At 42.4% G+C, this 22,860-nt stretch overlaps 1 protein-coding gene across 5 annotated transcripts; it reads left to right on the forward strand.

The window, feature by feature from the left end:
• The first annotated feature begins 166 nt into the window (after nt 1-166).
• On the forward strand, nt 167-22,389 carry LOC120860390 (protein asteroid homolog 1-like). 5 transcript variants are annotated; one of them, XR_005720315.1, is made up of 7 exons: nt 1,079-1,106; nt 1,251-2,573; nt 9,709-9,919; nt 11,679-11,868; nt 14,493-14,692; nt 21,546-21,612; nt 21,811-22,389. XR_005720315.1 is itself a non-coding variant. In XM_040236203.1 (6 exons), the coding sequence occupies exons 2-5, from the start codon at nt 1,269-1,271 to the stop codon at nt 21,598-21,600; spliced, it is 1,761 nt and encodes a 586-aa protein (XP_040092137.1). In that variant the 5' UTR covers nt 1,079-1,106; nt 1,251-1,268; the 3' UTR covers nt 21,601-21,612; nt 21,811-22,389. The 5 variants fall into 5 exon arrangements, 4 of the variants coding, with proteins under 4 accessions (XP_040092135.1, XP_040092137.1, XP_040092136.1 ...); XM_040236203.1 differs by lacking the exon at nt 14,493-14,692; XM_040236202.1 differs by lacking the exons at nt 21,546-21,612; nt 21,811-22,389 and adding an exon at nt 15,196-16,943.
• Nucleotides 22,390-22,860: the final 471 nt, after the last annotated feature.

The following is a 22,860-nucleotide window of genomic DNA, read 5'->3' on the forward strand; positions in this document are numbered from 1 at the left end:
CGCGGAGTCTGCGCCACTGACTTCCGGTAACCGGGGGCTCCGTGACGTCAAACGCGGAGACTTCCGATTCCGCTTGGGAGGTCTGGCTCAGTTGTTAGGTCCTCCACTTCTCGCCGGAGTCCCGCGGGTCTTACCAAAGGACCAAGCAGGTGGCCGCCGCCGGCCTGGAGACCGGGTGTGAAGGCCCGTGTTTGAGGACTTGGAGCAGACCTTTTGTGCGCCCTCCTATCCAGCATTAATTTGTTGAACATCTACTCTGCAAGATGTTGTAACTAGCCTGGGACGAGTTGATGTGGTCTCTACTTGCATTTGCTTTAGAAGAGAGACTTGGAGAGAAGTAGGTACCCTACAGGGTAAGGTGTTGAGACACACAGGGCCAATGCTGAGGTGAAGTGAGTTGGGCACTGAATGCAAGAGGAAGCCCCAAAACTCTGTAATCAAGGTAAATTCTAACACAATTTCTTTAAAAATCAAAACTAATGCAAAAGAAAGAATCCATGTTTGACAAAATCTCACAATTTTAAATAAACACAGCATTAGTAACCGTGCGTTGCTGAGCCATGTTGGAGCCTGAGGGCAAAGGAGAAACTAGCCATTCTTATCCTGGGACTTAGCTGGCTGGGGAAGGATATGTTCAGTAATCTGGAAGATATCCAGGGACAGATGAGAAGAGTCCCTTGTTAGGGTGAAACTGGAGAATTTGGTTCTTCCCGGCTTGAAACTTGGAACTATGCTAATTAAGACAGGCCCTTGAGCCAAGGCCTCAAAGAAATTCTCAGACTCTGATTATCAAAATAGAAAAACTGGATCCATATCAGGGACCCTGCACACTAGTTAACTGAAGCCTATGTTTTCTGATATATTAAGTGATTGAGGTTATCATTTTTGTAGCTTAAGACCTTTTACTTTGACCCAACAAAACAAATATTCTGTGTTGTAGGATGATGACTGTCTCAATATTAAAGCCTGCAGAAGTTCTGTACGTTGGCAGCCTCTATCCCTGTCCAAAGAGCAGATTCCACGAAACTATTGAATTTGTGCCTTGTGACACTTGGGGAAAGCGAGAGAGAATGAAAAAAACTAGGTGGTGTCGGCTCAGAATCTAGGTAAGAACTAAGGTGCTAACACCTAATGTGTTCTATTTAAAGATTTCTTCATAATCTTTGCTGTTCATTTGATGGTGCTGGAAACAGTAACTTTGTTCCCCATCTGTGACATCAATTAAAAATGTGTTCTCTTGTTTTAAATAGGCAATTCTTCAGACTATCATGGGTATCCGAGGTCTAATGAGTTTTGTAGAAGATCATAGTAATGAGTTCTTCACTGATGTTAAGTTGCGAGACACAAAAATTATCGTCGACGGCTATGCCCTCTTCCACCGGCTTTACTTCAATTCAAACTTGGAGCTGCGGTATGGAGGGGACTATGATTCTTTTACAGATGTTGTACAAAAATTCTTTGAATCACTGTTTGCTTGTAAAATCTGCCCATATGTTGTCTTAGATGGAGGATGTGACATTTCAGATAAGAAGCTTAACACTTTAAAGGATCGAGCTAAGGAGAAGATCCAGATGGCCCATTCCCTTTCTGTTGGCGGGGGTGGGTATGTGTGCCCCTTACTCATCCGAGAGGTGTTCATACAGGTTCTGATCAAGCTGCAGGTATGTTTCGTCCAGTGCTTTTCGGAAGCAGATCGGGACATTATGACCCTTGCTAATCACTGGAATTGCCCTGTGTTATCATCCGATAGTGACTTTTGCATTTTTGACCTGAAAAGTGGGTTTTGCCCATTGAATGGCTTTCAGTGGAGAAGTGTGAACACCATCAAGGGCACACGAGACCGCTACATCCCTGCCAAGTGCTTTTTCCTCGATGCGCTGTGCTGTCACTTTGGCAATATGAACAAAACGCTGCTGCCTCTTTTCGCGGTGCTGTGTGGAAATGACCACGTTAATCTGCCTGTCGTGGAGACGTTCTTGAGTAAAGTACGACTCCCTCTTGGGGCTGCCAATTCTAAGGGTAGGAGACATCACCGGGTGCTGGGACTTCTAAATTGGTTGTCTCGTTTCGCTGACCCTACCGAAGCATTAGACAGCGTTCTGAACCATCTCCCCCAAAAGAGACGAGGAACCGTGAAGGAACTTCTGTGCAGATCCATGGAGGAGTACCTGCAGGCCCAGGGAAGGATTCAGGACTTCTTCCAGCATGGTGCTTACACCTGCCCAGACACCTGGAATCCCGGTTTACCACCGTGGGTGCTTGCGGCCTTAGCCAGGGGCCAACTGTCCCCTTTCATCAGTGATGCTCTGGTGCTGAGACGGACCATTCTCCACACACAGGTGGAAAACATGCAGCGACCGAACGCCCACAGAATCTCTCTGCCCATCCGGCAAGTCATCTATGGGCTCCTCGTGAATGCTCCTCCACATGTACGTAATGCGGCCTGGGATGCACTGCCTCCTCAGCCTCCAACTTTCAGTGAAGTGGAAAGGATTAATAAAAATATCAAAACATCAATTGTTAATGCATTAGAACTACCCAAGGATCATTCTGACTTAAGCAAATTGACTGAGGTAAGTGTTTGTAATACCACCGCAATTTCTGTAAATTACAGATTACAAAGTGCTTTCAAATGTATTAGCTGTCAGTATGACAAGCTGAGGTCGGTTGCTATATTGCCTCTATTTCGTAGCTGAGAAAACTAGGACTCTAAATAAGTACATTTGTGAATCATCAGCCAGGGAGTTATCCATGCTAGGCCTCAAACCTAGATCCTTTAGTGCCAAATTTACCATTTCCACTGTACTTCAGTAGCATGTGTTATCTTTGTGGTTATTACTACTGGTGTGTTAACTGGCTAGTAATAGAATGGGGTTAGTGACTAAAAATAAAAGAAAAGGGAAAAAAATTCTGAGCTGCAGAAAAAGGAAAGTTTGCCTTCAGGCCTTGACCAAAGGCATAACTAATATCTCAGACTGCACTAAATTGCAATTAACAAAATTGATACTGATGCTTGGGCCTAGTTTTTCATGTTTATTGATGAGAAATTTTTTTAGACTTGAGGTTTATGGCGTCAGGATGATTTGCTTAGTTTGATACTGAAAACATGAGTTTTAACCTAACTCATTGTTGCTTAAACCTGAATAGCAGGCCAACCCCCTTTTCAAGTTAAAAGAAAGTCTCATGGATCCCAGTCTTTACTTTTTTTTTTAGTAATATTACATAAATATATTAAAAATCACAAATAGGTATGAAGCTGCTTATATTTACAAATTAGATGCAGATGAATTCACAATTCCAATTGCAATACTTATTTGTGGGGGCGGGGGAGTGGGGGGGCCATTGGATCCCTGGTGGCTCAGATGGTAAAGAATCTGCCTTTAATGCAGGAGATGTGGTTTTGATTTCTGGGTTGGGAAGATCCCATGGAGAAGAGAATGGCCACCCACTCCAGTATTTTTGCTTGGAGAACCCCATGGACAGAGGAGCCTGGTTGGCTACAGTCCATAGGATTGCAGAGTCAGACATGACTGAGCAACTAAGCACATTAGATCCAACTCAGTATCCAGACTCAGGAGTCTCCCAGGCCACTCCAAGTGCCCGTCAGCTACAGGATATAGGACCTCAGGCTGGCATCCCCAGGGGGTTGAATCGGGCTGGAGTCCTCCCAAGGTTATACCCCATTGATTCTCCATGAGGGGTGATTTTGCCTCCAGGTGACACTTGGCAGTGTCAGGGGACACTTTTGATTGGGGACATTTGGGGAAGAGGCCTGTTGCAACTGCCATCTAGTTAGGAAAGTCTAGTATGTTGCTGAACATCTTATATTTGGCAAAACAGCACCCTCAACCAAAAATCATCCAGCCAAGAATGCCTACACAGGTAACCAGGAACTAGCCCTTTTAGCCTCTCCATTGGTAACAGCTCAGGCAGGATGAATAGGATTCACATTGGTGGGTCTAGGAGCCTTCTTGGCAATGAGGAATGACTGCTATAGGAAAAGTTTTCTTTCTGGGGTGATGAAATGTTCAGGAATTAGTGATGGTTGCACATGCTTATTGCTAGTGGTAAAGAACCCATCTGCCAGTGCAAAAGGCTTAAGAGACCCAGGTTCGACCCCCAGGTCAGGAAGATTCCCTGGAGGAGGGCATGGCAACCCACTCCAGTATTCTTGCTTGGAGAATCCCATGGACAGAGGAGCCTGGCGGGCTATGTCCATAGAGTCGCACAGAGTCAGACATGACTGAAGTGACTTAGCATGACATGGCACAGCACAGGCATTAGTTCAGTTCAGTTCAGTCACTCAGTTGTGTCCGACTCTGCAACCCCATGGACTGCAGCATGCCAGGCCTCCCTGTCCATCACCAACTCCCGGAGTTTACTCAAACTCAGGTCCATTGAGCCGGTGATGCCATCAAACCGTCTCATCCTCTGTTGTCTCCTTCTGCCCCCACCTTCAATCTTGCCCAGCATCAGGGTCTTTTCAAGTGAGTCAGTTCTTCGCATCAGGTGGCCAAAGGATTGGAGTTTCAGCTTCAGCATCAGTCCTTCCGATGAATATTCAGGACTGATTTCCTTTAGGATGGACTGGTTGGATCTCCTTGCAGCCCAAGGGACTCTCAAGAGTCTTCTCCAACACCACAGTTCAAAAGCATCAATTCTTCAGTGCTCAGCTTTCTTTACAGTCCAACTCTCACATCCATACGTGACTACTGAAGAAACCATAGCTTTGACTAGACAGACCTTTGTTGGCAAAGTAATGTCTCTGCTTTTTAATATGCTAAGTTGGTCATAGCTTTTCTTCCAAGGAGCAAGCGTCTTTTAATTTCATGGCTGCAATCACCATCTGCAGTGATTTTGGAGCCCCCCAAAATAAAGTCTGTCACTGTTTCCACTGTTTCCCCATCTATTTGCCATGAAGTGATGGGACCAGATGCCATGATCTTCGTTTTCTGAATGTTGAGTTTTAAAGCCAACTTTTTCACTCTCCTCTTTCAAGGCATGGCATGGCACAAATAAACCATTTTAAAGGGGTGAATTTTATGACATGGGAATTATATCTCGATTAAAGAAGGAAAAAGTCCCATTGGCCTGCTTCTCCACAGGATCTAATCTTTCTTGTAACAATTCCATACACATAACTTCTGAGGTCCCTGCAAGGGACATGCCTGATTACAAGTCACCATGCTCAGGGAAGCCTGAGATTGGACATTCACATCTGGTGTGTACAATTCATTTGCCATTTAAGTTTAGATGAGAGACATTCTTATCATGTTAAGTAGCACAACTGACTAGAGTTGAGCATAGGTCAGATTCCAAATAGGGATTTATTAAAACTTTACCCATACCAATAAAAAAAAGTGTGGCTATTAGCATGACTGATGCTGAATCCTTATAGCTCTTCCTGTTCTTCCACTGACCCTTCCCAGGAGTGTACTGGAGGGCCATCAGTCACTCCTCTGTCATAAGGGCTCTGTGGTGAATAGGGACTTTTTAACAATCATTAGGACCAGGTGGCCTCTATGCTCTGCTAGTCACAAACAATGGAAATCTTTTCTGAAGCAGTCTGACTATGCCCATGAGACCAGTTACCCATTCATGAATTTTGACTTAGGAATGCATACCCTGTTTCCAAGCACCCACCCCCAGGTTAACTATAAATTGTCCCAATGGCCCCTGCAAATGCTTTTGATCGATTGTTGTCCAGCAGATCCTGATCCCACCCTGAGTGAGTTACCCAATAAACCAATCCATTGATTATATGTAGCCACATGCCTCATTTTTCAGTCTCAAGATGCCTTCTCATTCCCTCCATCCTCCAACAGCAACATTCTAAAGGATGTGTTGCTGAAATTACATTTCTACTCACAACATAAATGGTGCAATGTTGGAGGCCTTTTTTTTTTTAATCTATGGCTTTATTGAGAAGTAACTGATGTACAATGAAATGTCTATTTTAAGTGGGCACACTCTGATGAGTTTCGATGTACATTTACATCCGTGAATCCATCCTACAATTAAGCTAATGAGTGCATCCATCAGCCCTAAATATTTCCTTTGCCTCTTTGCCCTTCATCCTTCCCTGCGTGTGTCAACATAGCAAAGTGCACAGATAATTTATACCTTGATGAGTGTTGACCAGCTTGACAATTCCACGTAAGGAGAACCCGGATGAAGACTCATTATCAGCACCGCTGCTTGCCCCAGTGTGGCTCCAGTCACTCTCTCCCTCACCTCCTGTAATCACTGTCTTAATCTCTAGCAACATTGAATAGTTACTTTTTACACTTTATAAATCATCTGTCTTCTTTTATTCAACATCATGTTCATGAGATTAATGAGATTCATTCATACCACTATGTGTAGTTGCAGATCACTGATTTCTCATTGCTGTGTTTTTTACATTGAGGGAATATGGCACAATTGATTTTTCCAGCTATTTTTTTTTTAATAGCTGATGGGCATTTGGGCAGTTTGCAGTTTAGGCTGTTATGAATAGTGCTATGAACATCTGAGTGTACAGCATTTAGTAAAAATATGGTCACATTTCAACAGGATGTGATAGTTGCACATTGTCATATGTCCCAGCTACTCCATTCCTAGTTAGACGTCAACTAGGAGTGGAGTAGCTGGGACGTAAGACACACATATGTTCTGCCTAGGAGACTATCAAGTGCTCTTGTACAGTGATTTCACCAGTAAATATTCCCATAGCAGTTTATGGGCATTCCTCTGACTCTACACCGTTACCCTGACTTGGTGTCTTCTATCCTTTTAAAAAATTTTAGCTATTCTTATTGCTGCCATCATTTTAGCCAATTTGATGGGTGTTAATTTGCATTTCTCTGATGACTTTATTTGAACACCTTTTCATGTGTTCATTGGCTATGTGCATATTCTGTTAAGCTTCTATTCAAAGTCTTTTCCCGTATTCCTGTTTTTTGGTTTATTCCTATATCACTTCAGTTCAGTTCAGTCACTCATTCGTGTCCAACCCTTTGCGACCCATGAATTGCAGCATGCCAGGCCTCCCTGTCCATCACCAACTCCCGGAGTTCACTCAAACTCACATCCATCGAGTCGGTGATGCCATCCAGCCATCTCATCCTCTGTCATCCCCTTCTCCTCCTGCCCCCAATCCCTCCCAGCATCAGTCTTTTCCAGTGAGTCAACTCTTCACATGAGGTGGCCAAAGATACAGGTCCTTTATCAAATAACACGCATTGTGGGGAGTATACTGTGGATTGTCTTTTCACTCGAGTATGTTTTCATGAACAGAAGTTCTTAATACACTCTAAAACTTCATTATTTATACCTATCACTTTTGTGACCTACTTATTGCCTGCTCCAAAGTCATAAAAAAGTTTTTACCTTTCACATTTAGATCTGAAATCTATCTGGAACTGATATTTGTGTGTGTATATGGTATGACACAGGGGTTGGGACACTTTTCCTGCCTGAAAATCAAGTTGAGTCAATGAGTGCAGTGTGATAATACTCCTAGCTCAGTGGAGGTGACAGGTATTCTCATCATGTACCTGTATTTAAAGTGAGATGAGATCTTAGTTGTATCTGCAGTGGTCATTTGGGTTTCCATTGACACAGTCAATCTGTAGTCTAATTCAAGGCTGTTAGCACTGACTGGCCCATGGTAATTCTAAAGGGTATTGGTGTAGATGTGATTCCAGAGATGTGAAGATATGGAAACTTTGTGATAGTATCTGTTCATTTTGTTTGCTTAACATGATGTGGCAATAGTACTTCACCTGGGATTTACCTGGTGGCCCAGTGGTAGGGAATCTGCCTTGCAATGCAAGGGATGCAGGTTTGATCTCTGGTCCAGGAAGATTCCACATGTTGCAGTTAAGCCTACATGCCACAGCTGAGACTTGATGCAGCCAAATATATAAATATTTTTTTTAGTTTAAAAAATAATAATACTTCATCTGCTCTGTGCCAGCTCTTGTAATAGAAACTTTAACAATCTCTTATTTAGTTCCCACAGTAACCACATCGGATAGAGTTTCCATTTTTGCTGTGTTACTTATGGACCGAGCACCATTCAAGTGATGGAAGGGGTCATTCTTGGAGAGTAAGGCAGTGTGCCAGGACCAACCTCTCTCCTCTGCCTCTGTGGCAGCATGAACCCTCACTAGATTTAAGGGCTGTGAGCAGAGCAGTTCCCCTTTGGGAAGGGAACATGGATGAGTGAGTCTTCTGAAACATCTTGTGTAACTCATACTAGTGTCCATTATACAGATGATCAGACCTGACTGTAGAATAAAGTTCAGAAACTTGCTCACGGCTGCAGTGTTAATGAGGGGAGAACCTGTCTGAAGTCAAAGCCCAGACTCTGCTTGGTTCATACAAGTTTTAACTTGGCTAGAGAATTCAATAATTTAAGCATTGTGTCAGAAAAGAATTCATGTATTTTCTTAGCTTTGCTTGGTATCTCCTTTTATCAGTTTAGGAGATTATGAGGAATATATTTAAATTTAAATAATACTACTTCCCAAAGGGGTGGTTGACTGTGCTGTAAACCACTTTGTGTATTTCTAATTTAAAAAATTTCATCAGAGTATTTAGTTATTAAAACCAGTACCTATAAATCATTGTATTAAAGCTGTCATACATTGACAGTGAAACTGTTTTGTCAGTTACAATGTGTTTTACTTCAAGGTAACATCTCCATTTTCAGCTGTCAACACACTTACTTATTGGCGAGGCGTTATATGCTGAGAAATGTACCAGGCAGTCTCATCTTTCCAGAAAATTAAGAAGGAAGTCTTTTCTGGCTTTGTGCAGACACCACTAATACAAGCTATTATTTTTCCTCTCAGCGTTTGATGGTGAAGTCACTCTGAGGTGCTCTTTTAATAGTCCTAATTTCCGTATCTGTGAAACTGTGATCCCTTATGTTTCTTAAATCTTAAGAAAACTATCCTTCAATTAAAAAAAGAAGAAAAATCGAAAAGAAAGAAGAAAAGATATTCATTAAGTTAAAATTATTTCAACCAGAGCCTGAAGCTCTCATAGCTTATTACTTCCCTTTATGTGAAACCTGGAGTAAAAGTTGGTGTGGTGAGTCCTTAAATATTGCTGTTCCCCTGGAATATACCTGCCACTAGAAGTGGGGCAGTCCTCTTGTGGAAGAAAACAGACAGTAAGACATACATTTGAGGACCCAGACAAACAGAAGGCTGCGTGGGGTGCTGCAGAGGCTGCATGCCATCCCAGTCTGCCTTCCGGAGGTGGTCGGTGATGCCCTTATGGAGGAGGAGGCCGGCACAGTCACTGGCAGGTAAGGGTAGTGTTGAATGTAGATACTTGTTTCTTAAAGCACAAGTGTTAAAATGCAGATTTCTGGGCTCCCCTCAGATTTACTGAATCAGTTTTAAGGGATGGGGCCTGAGGAATGTTTTCACTAGCTTCCCAGGTGACAGGCACACTGAAGATAACGAGCAGCCCCCACAGGTTGTGGACTGGGGCGTGGACTGATGTGAACAAGGACGACAGCACGTCCAGCCAGTCACCAAACTTATGCCACCCCTTACAAAGGTTCTAAATGCTTTAAGTGGGGCTGATTTTTTTTCCACAGGAAGATAAGAAACTGACCTATTTTCATTTGCATAAAAGTGTCTTCATACTGGGAAAAAAAAAAAGACATTCCCCAAAGTAACTTACAGAATGTCTGGTGTGTATTTTCAGCTCTCCTTGGCTAGCCGGCAGATGCTTCTGTTAGAAACACTGAAGGTGAAACAGAGCCTCCTGGACCCAGTTCCTGCCACACTGAAGTTGCCTGTCGCTGTCAGCTGCTACTGGGTACAGCACACAGAGGCCACGCTGAAGCTGCATCACCTACAGGCCCTGCTGCTGGGGATGCTTCTGGGGCCCTTGCGTGCCATGGTCAGCAGCCCTGGTAGGTACCTGCATGTTCCAGGAGTATGTCTTCATGAGTTCTGTGCATATAATCAACAGTAGAAACAAACAAAAGTTCTCGGATTATTTACTTCCATCAGTTGTATCCGAATTTAGAAGTGGGGCACCCAGACATCTCTGATTCCTTGATCAATCTTTCTGAGCATCACGTGTGCCCTGACCCCAAGGGCACAGCAGTGAAGATTGCTGATGCCGCCTCACGCAGCGGCCCTAGGGCACCTGAGGCTGAGTCCTGAAAGCATGACTTCCATGTGCATTCTGTACTCCGTGTTCCCTGTCCCTCTCTTCAGGGCAGCAGCAGCGTCTCCCCTGGAGACTTAGGTCAGATTGCCCATCAGTGGAACTCCTGAACACCTACAGTAACAGGAAACGTTAATGCTTGTGCTTTTGTTTTTTGTTTTCTCCACCGCAAGTTTCTGTTAGTATATAAGTTAATGATGGTAGAAACAGTAATTTCTCTATTAGAGAAATACACTTTGAGGCCCTCTCATCTTCATTTAAACACCAGGTGAAACAAATATTGAAGCATTGGAGCCTGTCAATCCTCTAATGAAATTACTCTTTGTACAAGATTATGAGCTTTATCCAACATGTATAACAGTTGTCACACTCTAGAACAGTACTGTGTAACGTGATAGCTGTGAGCCACATGTGGCTATTTAAAGTTGAACATTCAGCTTCTCAATGAACTCGCATTTCAAATGCCCCAGAGCCACAAGTGCCTGAGGCTGCTGTACTGGACAGCACAGATGTAGAACATTCCCATCATGGCAGGAAGTTCTCGACAGCACTACTCTGACATTTGCTGTTTAAATTAAGTTCATAAAACAATGAGCCAACACAGACTCCAGGAAACCCCAGAATATGAGAGCCTCTGTCAGAGGGGACTATTGCAAAGCAAGTAAGTTCCAGTCAGCTACCAATTAGGACAGAAGTTGGGGTGTTTCCCCTCACTGAATATAAACATAGTTTAAGATTGTCAGAGCCCCAGCCTATTAGGTTTTTACCTGAGTCCAACAGAAGGGACATGTCAAGGGTCTGTCTGTTTTCTTTTAGGAATGTGGCCCCCCCACACCCACCCAGGCAGGCTCAGTGCCTTGCTGCTCGCTCATTGGTGAAAGGTGGGCCTCCTTTTCCTCCCTTCCAAGTTGGTCTGGAAGGCAGGCTGCGTGTGGACCTGGGCACAGGCAGGTCTCCTGGGGTGGTTGCTGCTTTTCCTTCAACATTGAGCAGGTGGATGACTTGCCACATTCTCTTATAAGAGTCTTACTTTTGTTTTTTCCCCATAAAACAGAAGTTAAAGCGTGTTTTGAACACACGACTGGTTCTTTGGGGAAATTTAGCAAAAGAGAATAGTAAAGAGAGTGGGATTTTTCATAGTAATTGGTATTTTTCAGAGACAGATTTAGGGTTTGGAGAGTTCACATGCAGATGTGTTTAAGGTCAGGTATTAGATCAGAGGAAGAGATATTATTTTAATGAAAAGTAAAGAATTTGGGGTTAAATAAGCTTAGGTTGTCACTAAAAAGGCATCTCAGTATAAATATTTCAGTTTATATGTCGAAAGGCTTTTACATTTTCATTTACATGAAAATAGCTAAGAGCCAGAAAAGAAAAGCATTTTGGTTATTTAAATAGTTTTTTTCTTTATAAAATCTGAAGTTTAATGTATGGAAAAATATTACAAGATGATACAGTGTTTTTGGAAATACTGCCCTTTGGCTGTGTCTCTTATCTAGAGGAGAAAGCTGTGCAGGGCGGTGGTGCTGAGACGCTGTATGAAGAGCTTCAGCGAGTGAAGGCGCCGCCAGGCACACGGCTGGACTTGGACACAGCTCACGTCTTCTGTCAGTGGCAGTGTTGCCTGCAGATGGGGCTGTATCTCAACCAACTGCTGTCCACGCCTCTTCCGGAGCCAGACCTAACTCGGTAAGTAAGTACCAGGAAACCGGTTCAGGTGGCCACATGTCAAAGTTCGATTTACACTTAAAGCAAAGAAGATTTTTTAATGAAACCAAATTTAGTATAATTGGTCTTGGATCACTGTTATGCTTGAAGAACTACAATGCTAAGTTTAAAAAATATTAAATTATTTCCATATTTCCAAAGAAAGTTCCCATGATTTTTTTTAAAGCTTTCCAAATTTAAAAAAAATAAATAAAAAATAAATAAAATAAATCAATTTGGGGTTGAGGTAAGAGGCAGTTGTTGGTAGAGTATAACTCTTCCCCTCATTTCTTTGAGATATCACAGTATAAAGGCTTTTTCTGATGATCTTACTGAAATATTCTCTAATTCCAGTCTGTGTAGTCCTGCTGCTCTTCTGTATCTGTACTTGCATTTCTTACCCCTTGGCATATTATTTATTCATTCATTCAGATAGTAAATATTTACTCTGTGCTAGGGTGTAGTGAGCAAAACATCTAAAAAGTCTGTTGTCACAGAGTTTTTAGTGATGTGACTATTAGATGCTTATGTGGATTTTTTTGTCTGGGGCTTTTGTTTTGCCAGACAAGTACGTAGAAGGGAGAGACAGCCTGCATGCTAGGAAGTGGGTTAACGTTTGACTGTGGAGTGTAAAATGTGTAAGAAAAGGCTAGCAGTAGGGTGTGGGCCAGTAAAAAGGGTGGTAGGATCAACAGACTGGACATCTGAGTGATTTGTATATTTGAGGGAATGAGTGAGAAAGACAAAAGGGAGATGATTAGAAGATAGACTTGCAGTCTCATATATCTCTGCACTTGATTATAAGCCCTGGGAGGGCTAAGGAGTTGTTTGCTGTGTTTACTGTTATAGCCCCAGAGTCTGACATTCAGAAAGTACTCACATATTTATTGAATAAATTAGTTTTATATGGAGGCATTTCGTGTATGCTGGTATGACTTGAAATGTTTCAACTTCAAAGCTTCCTAGCAGTAAATACTGTTGTTAATGTTATTATTGAAGGTAAGTCTGTGTGCCTGACACACAGTGAGGCCAAACAATACCAGAATATTGGAGTTTGGAGGAGAGAAGGGTTTACTGCAGGGCCATGCAAGGAGATGGGTGGCTTGTGCCTTAAAAACCCGAAATTCCCCCAAAAGCTTTCAGCAAAGCCCTTTTGTAGGAAAAGTGAGGGAGGGCACGGTTAGTTGTTGCAAACTTCTTGGTGTCAGATTCTTTGTTCTTGGTCAGGTCCTGATATTCCTGTACACTTGTAACAAAACAGTTGTTATTCTCTGTTTTGAGAAAGGGAAGGAGAGGCATTAAATTCTGTTTCCTTGCTTTCTTGTGGCTTTTAACACCTAAATTCCTTAAGCAAAGTGATGGCATTACCCCTCATTTTACTTGTTCAAAGTCCCAAGGCTTGACTTTCATCCTCTGAGGTCCAGGCTCTGGCTAAGAGCAGAGGGTCCTCGTGTGGGCCAGTCCCCTGCCCAGGAGCACTCGTCCTGCACCCAGCTGGTCCTCCCACCCAGGCCTGGCTCAAGAGGCAGATCTCAGCTGCCAGTGCACTCAGGACCAGGTCCCCAGACCCTGCCCACCAGTCCTTAGCCTGAGACTCGGAGAACACCACGATCTGCCTGTCCGCACATTGTCCTGGCACCCCTGTGACCCTGACTGTTGACAACGCAGGACCTCTAACCACCTGGCTACCTCTCCTGTGCTGAGGGTCCGGCGCCTGACCTCCCGTTTCATGAGTGCAGTGCTGAAGCTCTTGCTGCCAGCACGTCGGCCCATCAGGCCTGCCAGCTTGACAGCACCTGGGCCTCAGCTGCCCCCACGGACCCCCAGCAATCGCAGGTGGCCACACAAACCTGCCAACCCAGCCAGGCCCCTATTACATTAATACGCCCTGGAACTTTCTACCAAATAAGATTAATTGCCCTTTGACCTATGGATTCTTTATTCCTTTCCTTTAATAATTTTGGCCATCCTTGACTGGATCCTCTCTAGTGACCACAGATCTATTTAAAACAAAACAGCAGAAACAGTTCCCTTAATAGTGATTTCAGCAGGAGAGTTGTTCCTGCATCTCAGCATCAAAGGCTCTTTAAGTGATGATTTATACTAAATGAATGGTGGTTCTCCATCAGTTGCTAAGGTACCAATCAACCCTGGCAGTAAGCTATATATTATTATTAAATCTGTGGCTTCCAGTTCATCTCAGCTTGTATTTGTAGAGTTTTTAATCCAAGTGAACCAATGACCTCACAAATGATGCAATTAAATTTTCTCATATTTCAACAGCCCCTGTTTGTTTAATCAGAGGCATTTTAACTCCTTTTCTTTGAAGTGTTAAGAGGCCTGGTCAAGTTGGGGCCAGTTGCAGAACCAGCAAGCACCCATCATTTACTTTGTAGATAAAAAGTTCTAAGTATTACCAGCCAAGAAGTAATCTTTGTAACAATTCAGCTCCTTCTTTCAAGAAACAGATTATCCTTGAGTAAGTAATAATGATTTTATAGAAGCAGTGCTCAGTATTTGATGCATCCGTTGAAGCCACGTTAGTGACAGCTGTCCCAGCGCAGGAGCCTCGACTGTAATGATACCCTCTCCTCTTCCCTGAGCAGACTGTACAGTGGGAGCCTGGTGCATGGTCTGTGCCGACAACTACTGACGTCGGCCTCGGTGGAGAGCCTCCTGCGCTTGTGTCCTGAGGCCCAGCAACTCTACGAAAATCTGTTCAATGCCACCAGATCCTGTGCCCCTGCTGAACTATTCCTTCCAAAGGTTAAATTAAATTCAAAAAGAAGAAAGCAGAAGAAATCAGGTATCAGCTGGTCAGAGAGTAGAGTGGGAACCACCCTGAATGCTAGGAGTTGGCATGAAGGAAGCAATCGGTTTGAGCTGTTGATGGTGGAGACCTTGGAGAATGAGGAGGCCCCGGAGCTTGAATAAACTCAGTTTATAATTCTTATCAAGAGTTTGTGTTACCTCCCTTGAACTGATAGAGTTTTTTCTTTAGAATTAATCTGTGAGAGGATAAACATTGCAGTACTTTGAATTGCAAAGTATTTCTTATAATGCTTTTGATAGTGATTTAAGTAAACTTTTTGTATTTCTTAAACACATGTGAAAACATGTTTGTACTTGCCACGTTCCACTTCAGTAAGTTAATAATAGTCTACAGTCTTCAAATTGCAGCAACTCAGTCCAAGCTATGTTTTTTTCAAAAAGAACAGAAGTCCTATGTCAGTTATTTCCTATAAGCTGAAGCTGACTTATCATTTAAAATAACTTTTTTACAACTGTGTCTTCTTCATCCTTTATTAGGAAAGGTCTAGGCCCTGGAAGATAGAAGCAGTCAGACAGAAAATGAGACTCTTAAGTACTTTGACAAGAGCCCATGGCAGGGCTGAGGAGCGCTTTTAGAACAGAAATTGAAACTGTTAATGGTCCCAACAAGAGAAGAAACAGCATCCTGGTGGTGAGATGTGCAAGTAATTTGATGTCTTATGCAGCATTTTTAAATGGAATTATCAGATAAACATATGATGGATTGTGCAACTTCTTACTGTGGACTGCAGTCAAGACTTTGAAAGGCACTGCTCTGGAACACACTAGAGGCTACCAACATTAGAAACACCTACAGAACGGTGAAGACATGCCCAGTTCTAAATAAAGAACTGAAATAGAAAAGCAAGTGGAATGAATAATTTGGGCAAGTCTGAGAGTATACTCCAACCTTCATTTTTTATGTATTCATGCAAATGGTGTTCTGCTGTCTTTGCTGTCTCATTGCTATATTCTATCAGCAGCTAAATGTGGTTTCAGCTGTTTTTTGAGCAGGCCTATCTTGTTATTTTTGTACTACTCATGGGGTTCTCACGGCAAGAGTACTGGAGTGGTTTGCCATTCCCTCCTCCAGTGGACCACGTTTTGTCAGAACTCTCCACTATGACCTATCCATCTTGGGTGGTCTTGCACAGTATGGCTCATAGTTTCATTGAGTTACGCAAGCATGTAAGGTCTTTGTCATATCAAAATTCTCTTCCTTGATTCTTGGAGCTGGGGGCCAGTCGAGAAATTATACTAGTAGCAGTGTCTTATTTCCTGGCTTATCAACACTGCTTTATTTTAAAAATGTTTAATTAGAAGATAATTGCTTTACAATATTTTGCTGCTTTTTAAAACCACCAACCTTGCATGAAAAACCATTCTTTCCCAGTTCTGCTTTGGCAAGTGTAATGATTTGATAGGCACCAAACTGAAGAGTCTGGGCTACATAATTCAATTGTGTAGGGCTACAATTCAAAATTGAATTGTATCATTTACCTTTTTCTTTCATTAACAGGAATTTTTCAATCGAAGGAGCCTTCCTTCTTTCAGTAGATGTAAAAAAACAGGTTCCTTTCTTTCACTGTTGGAATTAGGCCCATTCACTTGAAATTATATAGCCTTGCAGTAAAGTTAAAATCTAATAATGTCCATTAACTCTTACTGTGAGAATTCAGGAAAGTTACCTACTGTGGTATGTGTCTTCTCCTTTGTATATTAAGCAAGAGGTCACAAGTGCTCCACAGTACATCCGAGGGGCTTTACCAAAGAAATATGACATAGTACCTGACCCCCAAAGTCATACTTGTGTAAGCTGCAAGGGGAGGTGAGACAGTGAAATAATGAGAACATTTTATGATGCAGTTCATCAGATGCAAAATGGCAAAGTACAGACTGAAGGCTACAGTCAGGAGAGAGCAGCCATGAAGACAAGGAGGCGAAACCTGAGGATTCTCAGACGTGGCTTTTGAGCTTGGCTGAGAGAGAGAGAGGTGATTTGGAGGAAGTACAGGTGGGGATGGGAGCACATGTAGAACGTCACATACTCCACTTGGAAAACCTGTTTCCTGTGTTTTTTTAATCAAGTCTTTAGACCTCGCTCTTTCTGATTTAGTTCTAGCTACTGAAATTTCACTTGAGTCTTTGGGGATGTTAAGTCTTCAATTAGCAATTTAAGTAATAAAAAGAACTTTGGACAGCTAAGATCAATAAATTTTAGGAATAAAGCTGGAGAAAGAAAAACACTATAATGTGATGTTGTTCTGTTTAGCTGTGATTAAACTTTTATTTGTACAAGTCCTTCTTGAGATACCTGGACGTGGGGCGTTGAATATGTATATCCTATATAAATTTAAAGGCCTTTCTTAATAATTATGACAAAAAAGGAATTCAAATTAATTTCATGTTTGAATTTCTAACTCAAACCAATTAGTTTTAGAAGCTAGAAAGATCTTACAATTATCTTTTCCTCCTTTGTGCATAAAATAAATGAACCAATGACTATGCCTCAGTTACACTATCTGCTGGAGTAAGAAATGGCAACCCACTCCAGTATTCTAGCCTGGAAAATTCCATAGACAGAGGAGGCTGATGGCTACAGGTCCTGGGGCTGCAAACAGTTGGAAACAACTGAGCATACACACACACCCTATCTGTAAAACTGGAATCAGAATAGTTCACATTGTTGTCCAAGGGATAAAATGATGTGTACTTTTAAGTTAGTTAACACAGTGGCCAGCACTAAAAACATGCCGCAAATGACAGCTATTATTAAATCCACATCTGAGAGCCAAGAGCAAAGCAAGGGCTCTGGGAGAAATGAGGGTGCTGGGCAGAAACATACGGCATCGTGAAACCAGTGGCTACCAGAGCTCATGGCAGACTCTTGCAGAGGCAAAGCAGGTCAACATTGTTAAATATGGCCGAGTTGAGAAGGGCAAGAATGTGAGAACATTAGCACAGCTTTAGCAGAGCTGCCAGGCTGAAGCCACACTGGAAAGTGGAGAAGTGCTGGGAGGGTGCGAAGCAGCAGCCAAGCTCAACTCCAGGAAACAATGAATAAAGACCAGAAGGAACAGGCCTCGTGTGAGCATTTTGCTGCTTCTGTCCTTTTTTCATATTATCAAGGAATTTTCTGTAGTGTTTTTAAACCCAATTTGAGACTTCAGGATGTGTTTAGAGACAAGAGAAAATTAGGAGCAAGCGTTACCTTTTCCTGCAGCTGCAAGGGTTATATCCTGGCCCTATCCCGTAACCCTAAGGAGACCAGTCAGGGTTCACGGAACACTGATCTCTAGCACGTGCTATTTGGCTGGTTTGTACACCACGAACCTGGCAGCACCCAGCAAGCAGTCACTCGCAAGACCAGGAGATATAGTTCCACTTCTGTAAAAGGACAAACTCTCATATCTGACTCCAGACACAGTGACCCTGAATTCTTAGTGCAGTATTAGTGGAGTACTCAATATTTATCTCATAATGTCTTTCATTGGTGCATTTCAGTCAGGGCAGCTAGAAATGATTCTGCACTTGTACCAATTTAGAATGAAATACTCTTTCTTCTGGAGAGATGTCTATTAAAAAGATGGCTCTCCATTTGCAGCAACAGCTTTCTGAGCCATACAGGATACATTGCTTTAGCATTTCTTTCCAGGTCTGAATAATAGTATAATTCAAGCCCATCCAGCTATAATAATTCTAAGATGACAACTTCCTGCTGAGGAAGAGCATTTTAAATTTCAAAGGCATGTACTGCCCCTAGGGCAGTGTACCAGTCTGTTCAAATGGGTGAAAGAAATGAAGAGATAAAACATGGAAAATTGTTCTAGCTAGTTTCACTGGATTTAGCATTCAGGGAGAGAAATTCCATATGTTACATATGCACATTCAATCACTTCTTTTTTTTTTTGGCCTCACAGTGTGGCTTGTGGGATCTCAATTCCCCAACCAGTGACTGAACGCAGGCAACACCAGTGTAAGTGCCAAGTCCTAACCACTGGACCACCAGGGAATTCCCCCACATGCAATCACTTTTATTCCTAACTAGTATAGATAGCATTTTAGGTATTTGGTTAATATAGCTAAAGTTTTTATTAAAATAGCTAAATTGTACATATTTTAAGAAATTTTCCCATTATCGCTTTAGGAGATACTTGGAGATTTCTGTGTACAATACAACCCACTATCATCAGGATCAAGGAATACCTAGGAATGTTTTTGCAAAAAACAAAATTAATAAAAATGTATCAATGCTGGATTTTTGATAATTTGTAAGACTGAATCATTTGTCTCTGTGAAAACATTATAAGCATCACATACCTAGCATACAAGATTGGGAAAACTTTTCAGGCATGTTGATATATATAATTAGGGTTTTTTGGAGGATTAACTAAAGTCTTGTTCTTCTTGAAAAATTGCTGTGTGTGTATCCAGCCGTCACCCCCTTCCCCATCCTCCTGTGTCTGGCTTATGTGTGTTCCTTGTAACAACGGAATAAATCAAAGTATGTGGACAGGAAAAACAAGTCTACTCTGCAGCGTCTCAATGCATGCTGTCATGGATGCAGAGTAATAAGCGCTATTTCAAAATAGGTAGATTAATGTACTTATTAAAAGTGAACTTGTTCTGCTATGGAAAGCTTTGAGTAAATACATATTAATATTACTCTAAAAAAATGAAGTTAATAAACATACCAATGATAACAGCTATAAATCAGTTGAAACTGCCATAACAACACAGCATTTTTATGTTTTCATTAAAAAGAAAAAACTTTATTTTCAGGTTTCCTATTCAGCTGTCATTCAATATTTCTATAGGACGGGGTATAGTTGAAAATGAGGGAACTGGGGTTCTGTTGCAGACTGTTGCTGTTTTTTAGTCCCTAAGTTGTGTCCAACGCTTTTGCAACCCCAAGGACTGTAATCCACCAGGCTCCTCTGTCCATGGGATTTCCCAGGCAAGAATACTGGAGTCGGTTGCCATTTCCTTCTCCAGGGGATGTTCCCAACCCAGGGATTGAATCTGTGTCTCCAGCATTAGCAGGTGCATTCTTTACTACTGAGGCACCAGGGACACCTTGGTGGATATGTTAAGTTAAACGTAGCTTTTAGGTGCTTAAGTAGAGAGAAGCCTAAATTAAAGTCTTTGAGTGTTGAGATCATGAAGTGTTTTCCTCCTCCTCTGTTTACAAATATCTCCAACAAGTATATTGTATTATTGTAATCCTTTAAAAAAGAGGAACTAGACATCAAATTGCCAACATTTGCTGGATTGTAGAAAAAGCAAGGAAATTTCAGAAAAATTTATCTGTTTCATTGACTATGCTAAAGCCTTTGTCTGTGTAGATCGTGACAAACTGTGGAATGCTCTTAAGGAGAGGGGGATACCAGATCATCTTACCTATCTCCTGAGAAACCTATGTGCAGGTCAAGAAGCAAGTTAGAACCCCCTATGGAACAACCGATTGGTTCAAGAATGAGAAAGGAGTACAACAGTGCTGTCTGCTGTCACCCTGTTTGTTTAACCTATATGCTGAACACATCATGAGAAATGCCGGGCTGGATGAGTTACAAACTGGAATCAAGATAGGTGAGTGAAACATCAACAACCTCAGATAATGCAGATGATACACTCTAATGGGAAAGCAAAGAGGAATGAAAGAGCCTCCTGATGAGAGTGAAGGAGGAGAATGAAAAGAGCTGGCTTAAGACTAAATATTAAAAAACTAAGATCATGGCATCTGGCCCTATTACTGCATGGCAAAAAGGGGAAAAGGTAGAAGTAGTGACAGATTTCCTTTTCTTGGGCTTCAGAATCACTGTGGATGGTGACTGCAGCCATGAAATCAGAAGATGATTGCTTCTTGGCAAGAAAGCGATGACAAACCTAGACAGCATGTTGAAAAGCAGACATGTTATTGTGCCAACAAAGGTCCATATAGTCAAGGCTATGGTCTTCCCAGTGGTCACATATGGTTGTGACACCTGGATCATAAAGAAGGCAGAATGCCAAAGAACTGATGCCTTTGAACTGTGGTGCTGGAGAAGACTCCCAAGAGTCCCTTGGACAGCAAGATCAAACCAGTCAATATTAAGAGAGATAAAGACTGAATATTCACTGGAAGGACTGATGCTGAAGCTCCAGGATTTTGGTCATCTTATGTGAACAGAAAACTCACTGGAAAAGTCCCTGATGATGGGAAAGATCGAGGGCAGAAGGAGAAGAGGCCATCAAAGGATTAGATGGCTGAATGGCATCATGGACCCAATGGGCATGAGTTTGGGCAAGCTCTGGGAGATGGTGAAAGACAGGGATGCCTGGCATGCTGCAGTCCATGGGGTCGGAAAGTGTCGGACATGACTGGGTGACTGAACAACAACAACTACTATAATCAGAGAACTGTAATAGTTCAGATTCTAGGAAGGATGCCATTAAGAAAGCAAGCTTCTGACAGTCCTTTGTCTAGCCTCCCAAAACTGAGGAAAACAAGAGGCAAAAATGGTGGGCAGGGGGCCTTTGGTACTGAAACCTGGGAATGGTGACCTTCACAAATCCAAGTTCTCAATCAGAGCACTATAGCTCTGTAAGCTCCCGGATTTATGCAAGTTTTTTTTAAACACACTGACCCTATTATGATCATCATAAATCATTTTGCAAAGCTATTTTGGTAAGTCGAACAGCCAAGGAGAATTCACTAAGAAATCCTGTCATAACTTTACTGTAGAAATATATTGTGCAAATATGTTGGTTTAGAATGTTCTTTCTTGTAAGACTGGACTGGCAGTATATTTTGGCTAATATACTTCAGCCTGCTCAAACAATGATGCCTGTTTTTGTGTTTGTGTTAGGAGGAAGCAACTGACAAGAAGGAAGTCCATCCAAGGGGGTGAGAAGGACAAGTAAACAGAGGAGCCGGTAAGTGGGGTGTGTGTAGGGCAGGGGGAGGAGGCCGTGTGTGTGTTAAAAAGCATAACTCAGATGGGACAACAGATCAGAACACCCCAGCCCATTCTAAGAGGGAGCCCTGGTGATGAGGTGGACCAGTAACAGCTGCCATGTCCTTCCTGTTGATGATGTTCTGAGAACAGACTGAGTCTCTGACTTTTTCCACAGACAGGAGCCTTGGTGGGGACCCAGGAGTCACTGACAGCAAATCTGGTATCAGCTGCATCCATTTCAGACAGAATACCTTGTTGAGAAACTAGAGGATAGAGAAGACTGATGCCCCCTCCTTTCTGGTCCACTGAACACACTGCAGAGGCCTTATTCTGCTCTTTGTGAACAGCTACATCAGAGGCAACCTTCTATGAAAAACCAGCATGAATGCAGTGGTAAACAATATGGAAGTGAATGTGAGTACTTGTGTGCCAATAAAACTTCTGGGCCATGGTCTGTCAACCCCTAGATTAAATTAACAGCCCTATGTGGGTGAGTTAGGAAGATATTAAACAGTTTCTCTTAATTTTTAACACCTCTAATTCATGGGCTATCTATCTAGATCTACTCCATGAGAAAGATGCTTATAAATTCCAAGGCAGTCATATTATGCAACTATATGGACGAATATGATAAAGGACCATGAAGACACACTCATTTATAACAACTCCCTAAAATCCCTCAATCCGGGGCGGCAGCCGAGAGGAGCAACCCCACGTCCAAGGTCAGGAGGGATGGCAGTTGGAGATATCCCTCGTCCAAGGTAAGGAGCAGCAGATGTGCTTTGCTGGAGCAGCCGTGAAGGGATACACCATGTCCAAGGTAAGAGAAACCGAAGTAAGACAGTAGGTGTTGCTAGAGGGCATCAGAGGGTAGACACACTGAAACCATACTCACAGAAAACTATAGTCAATCTAATCACACAGACCACAGCCTTAGCTAACTCAGTGAAACTAAGCCATGCCATAAGGTCTGACAGAATGTGGTCCACTGAAGAATGGAATGGCAAACCAGTATTCTTGCCTTGAGAACCCCATGAATAGTATGAAAAGGCAAAATGATAGGATACTGAAAGAGGAACTCCCCAGGTCAGCAGGTGCCTAATATGCTACTAGAGATCAGTGGAGAAATAACTCCAGAAAGAATGAAGGGATGGAGCCAAAGCAAAAACAATACCCAGTTGTGGATGTGACTGGTGATAGAAGCAAGGTCTGATGCTATAAAGAG

This window comes from Oryx dammah, unplaced genomic scaffold (genome assembly GCF_014754425.2).
Source record: "Oryx dammah isolate SB20612 unplaced genomic scaffold, SCBI_Odam_1.1 HiC_scaffold_11058, whole genome shotgun sequence".
Classification (NCBI taxonomy): Eukaryota; Metazoa; Chordata; class Mammalia; order Artiodactyla; family Bovidae; genus Oryx; species Oryx dammah.

What these genes read in the sequence shown, in the direction of transcription:
- LOC120860390 (XM_040236201.1), top strand. Translation starts at nt 1,269, where the DNA reads ATGGGTATCCGAGGTCTAATGAGTTTTGTAGAAGATCATAGTAATGAG. An exon ending in TGCCATGGTCAGCAGCCCTG is followed by an intron (nt 9,920 to 11,678) that starts GTAGGTACCTGC and finishes TCTCTTATCTAG; the next exon opens with AGGAGAAAGCTGTGCAGGGC. An exon ending in CCGGAGCCAGACCTAACTCG is followed by an intron (nt 11,869 to 14,492) that starts GTAAGTAAGTAC and finishes TTCCCTGAGCAG; the next exon opens with ACTGTACAGTGGGAGCCTGG.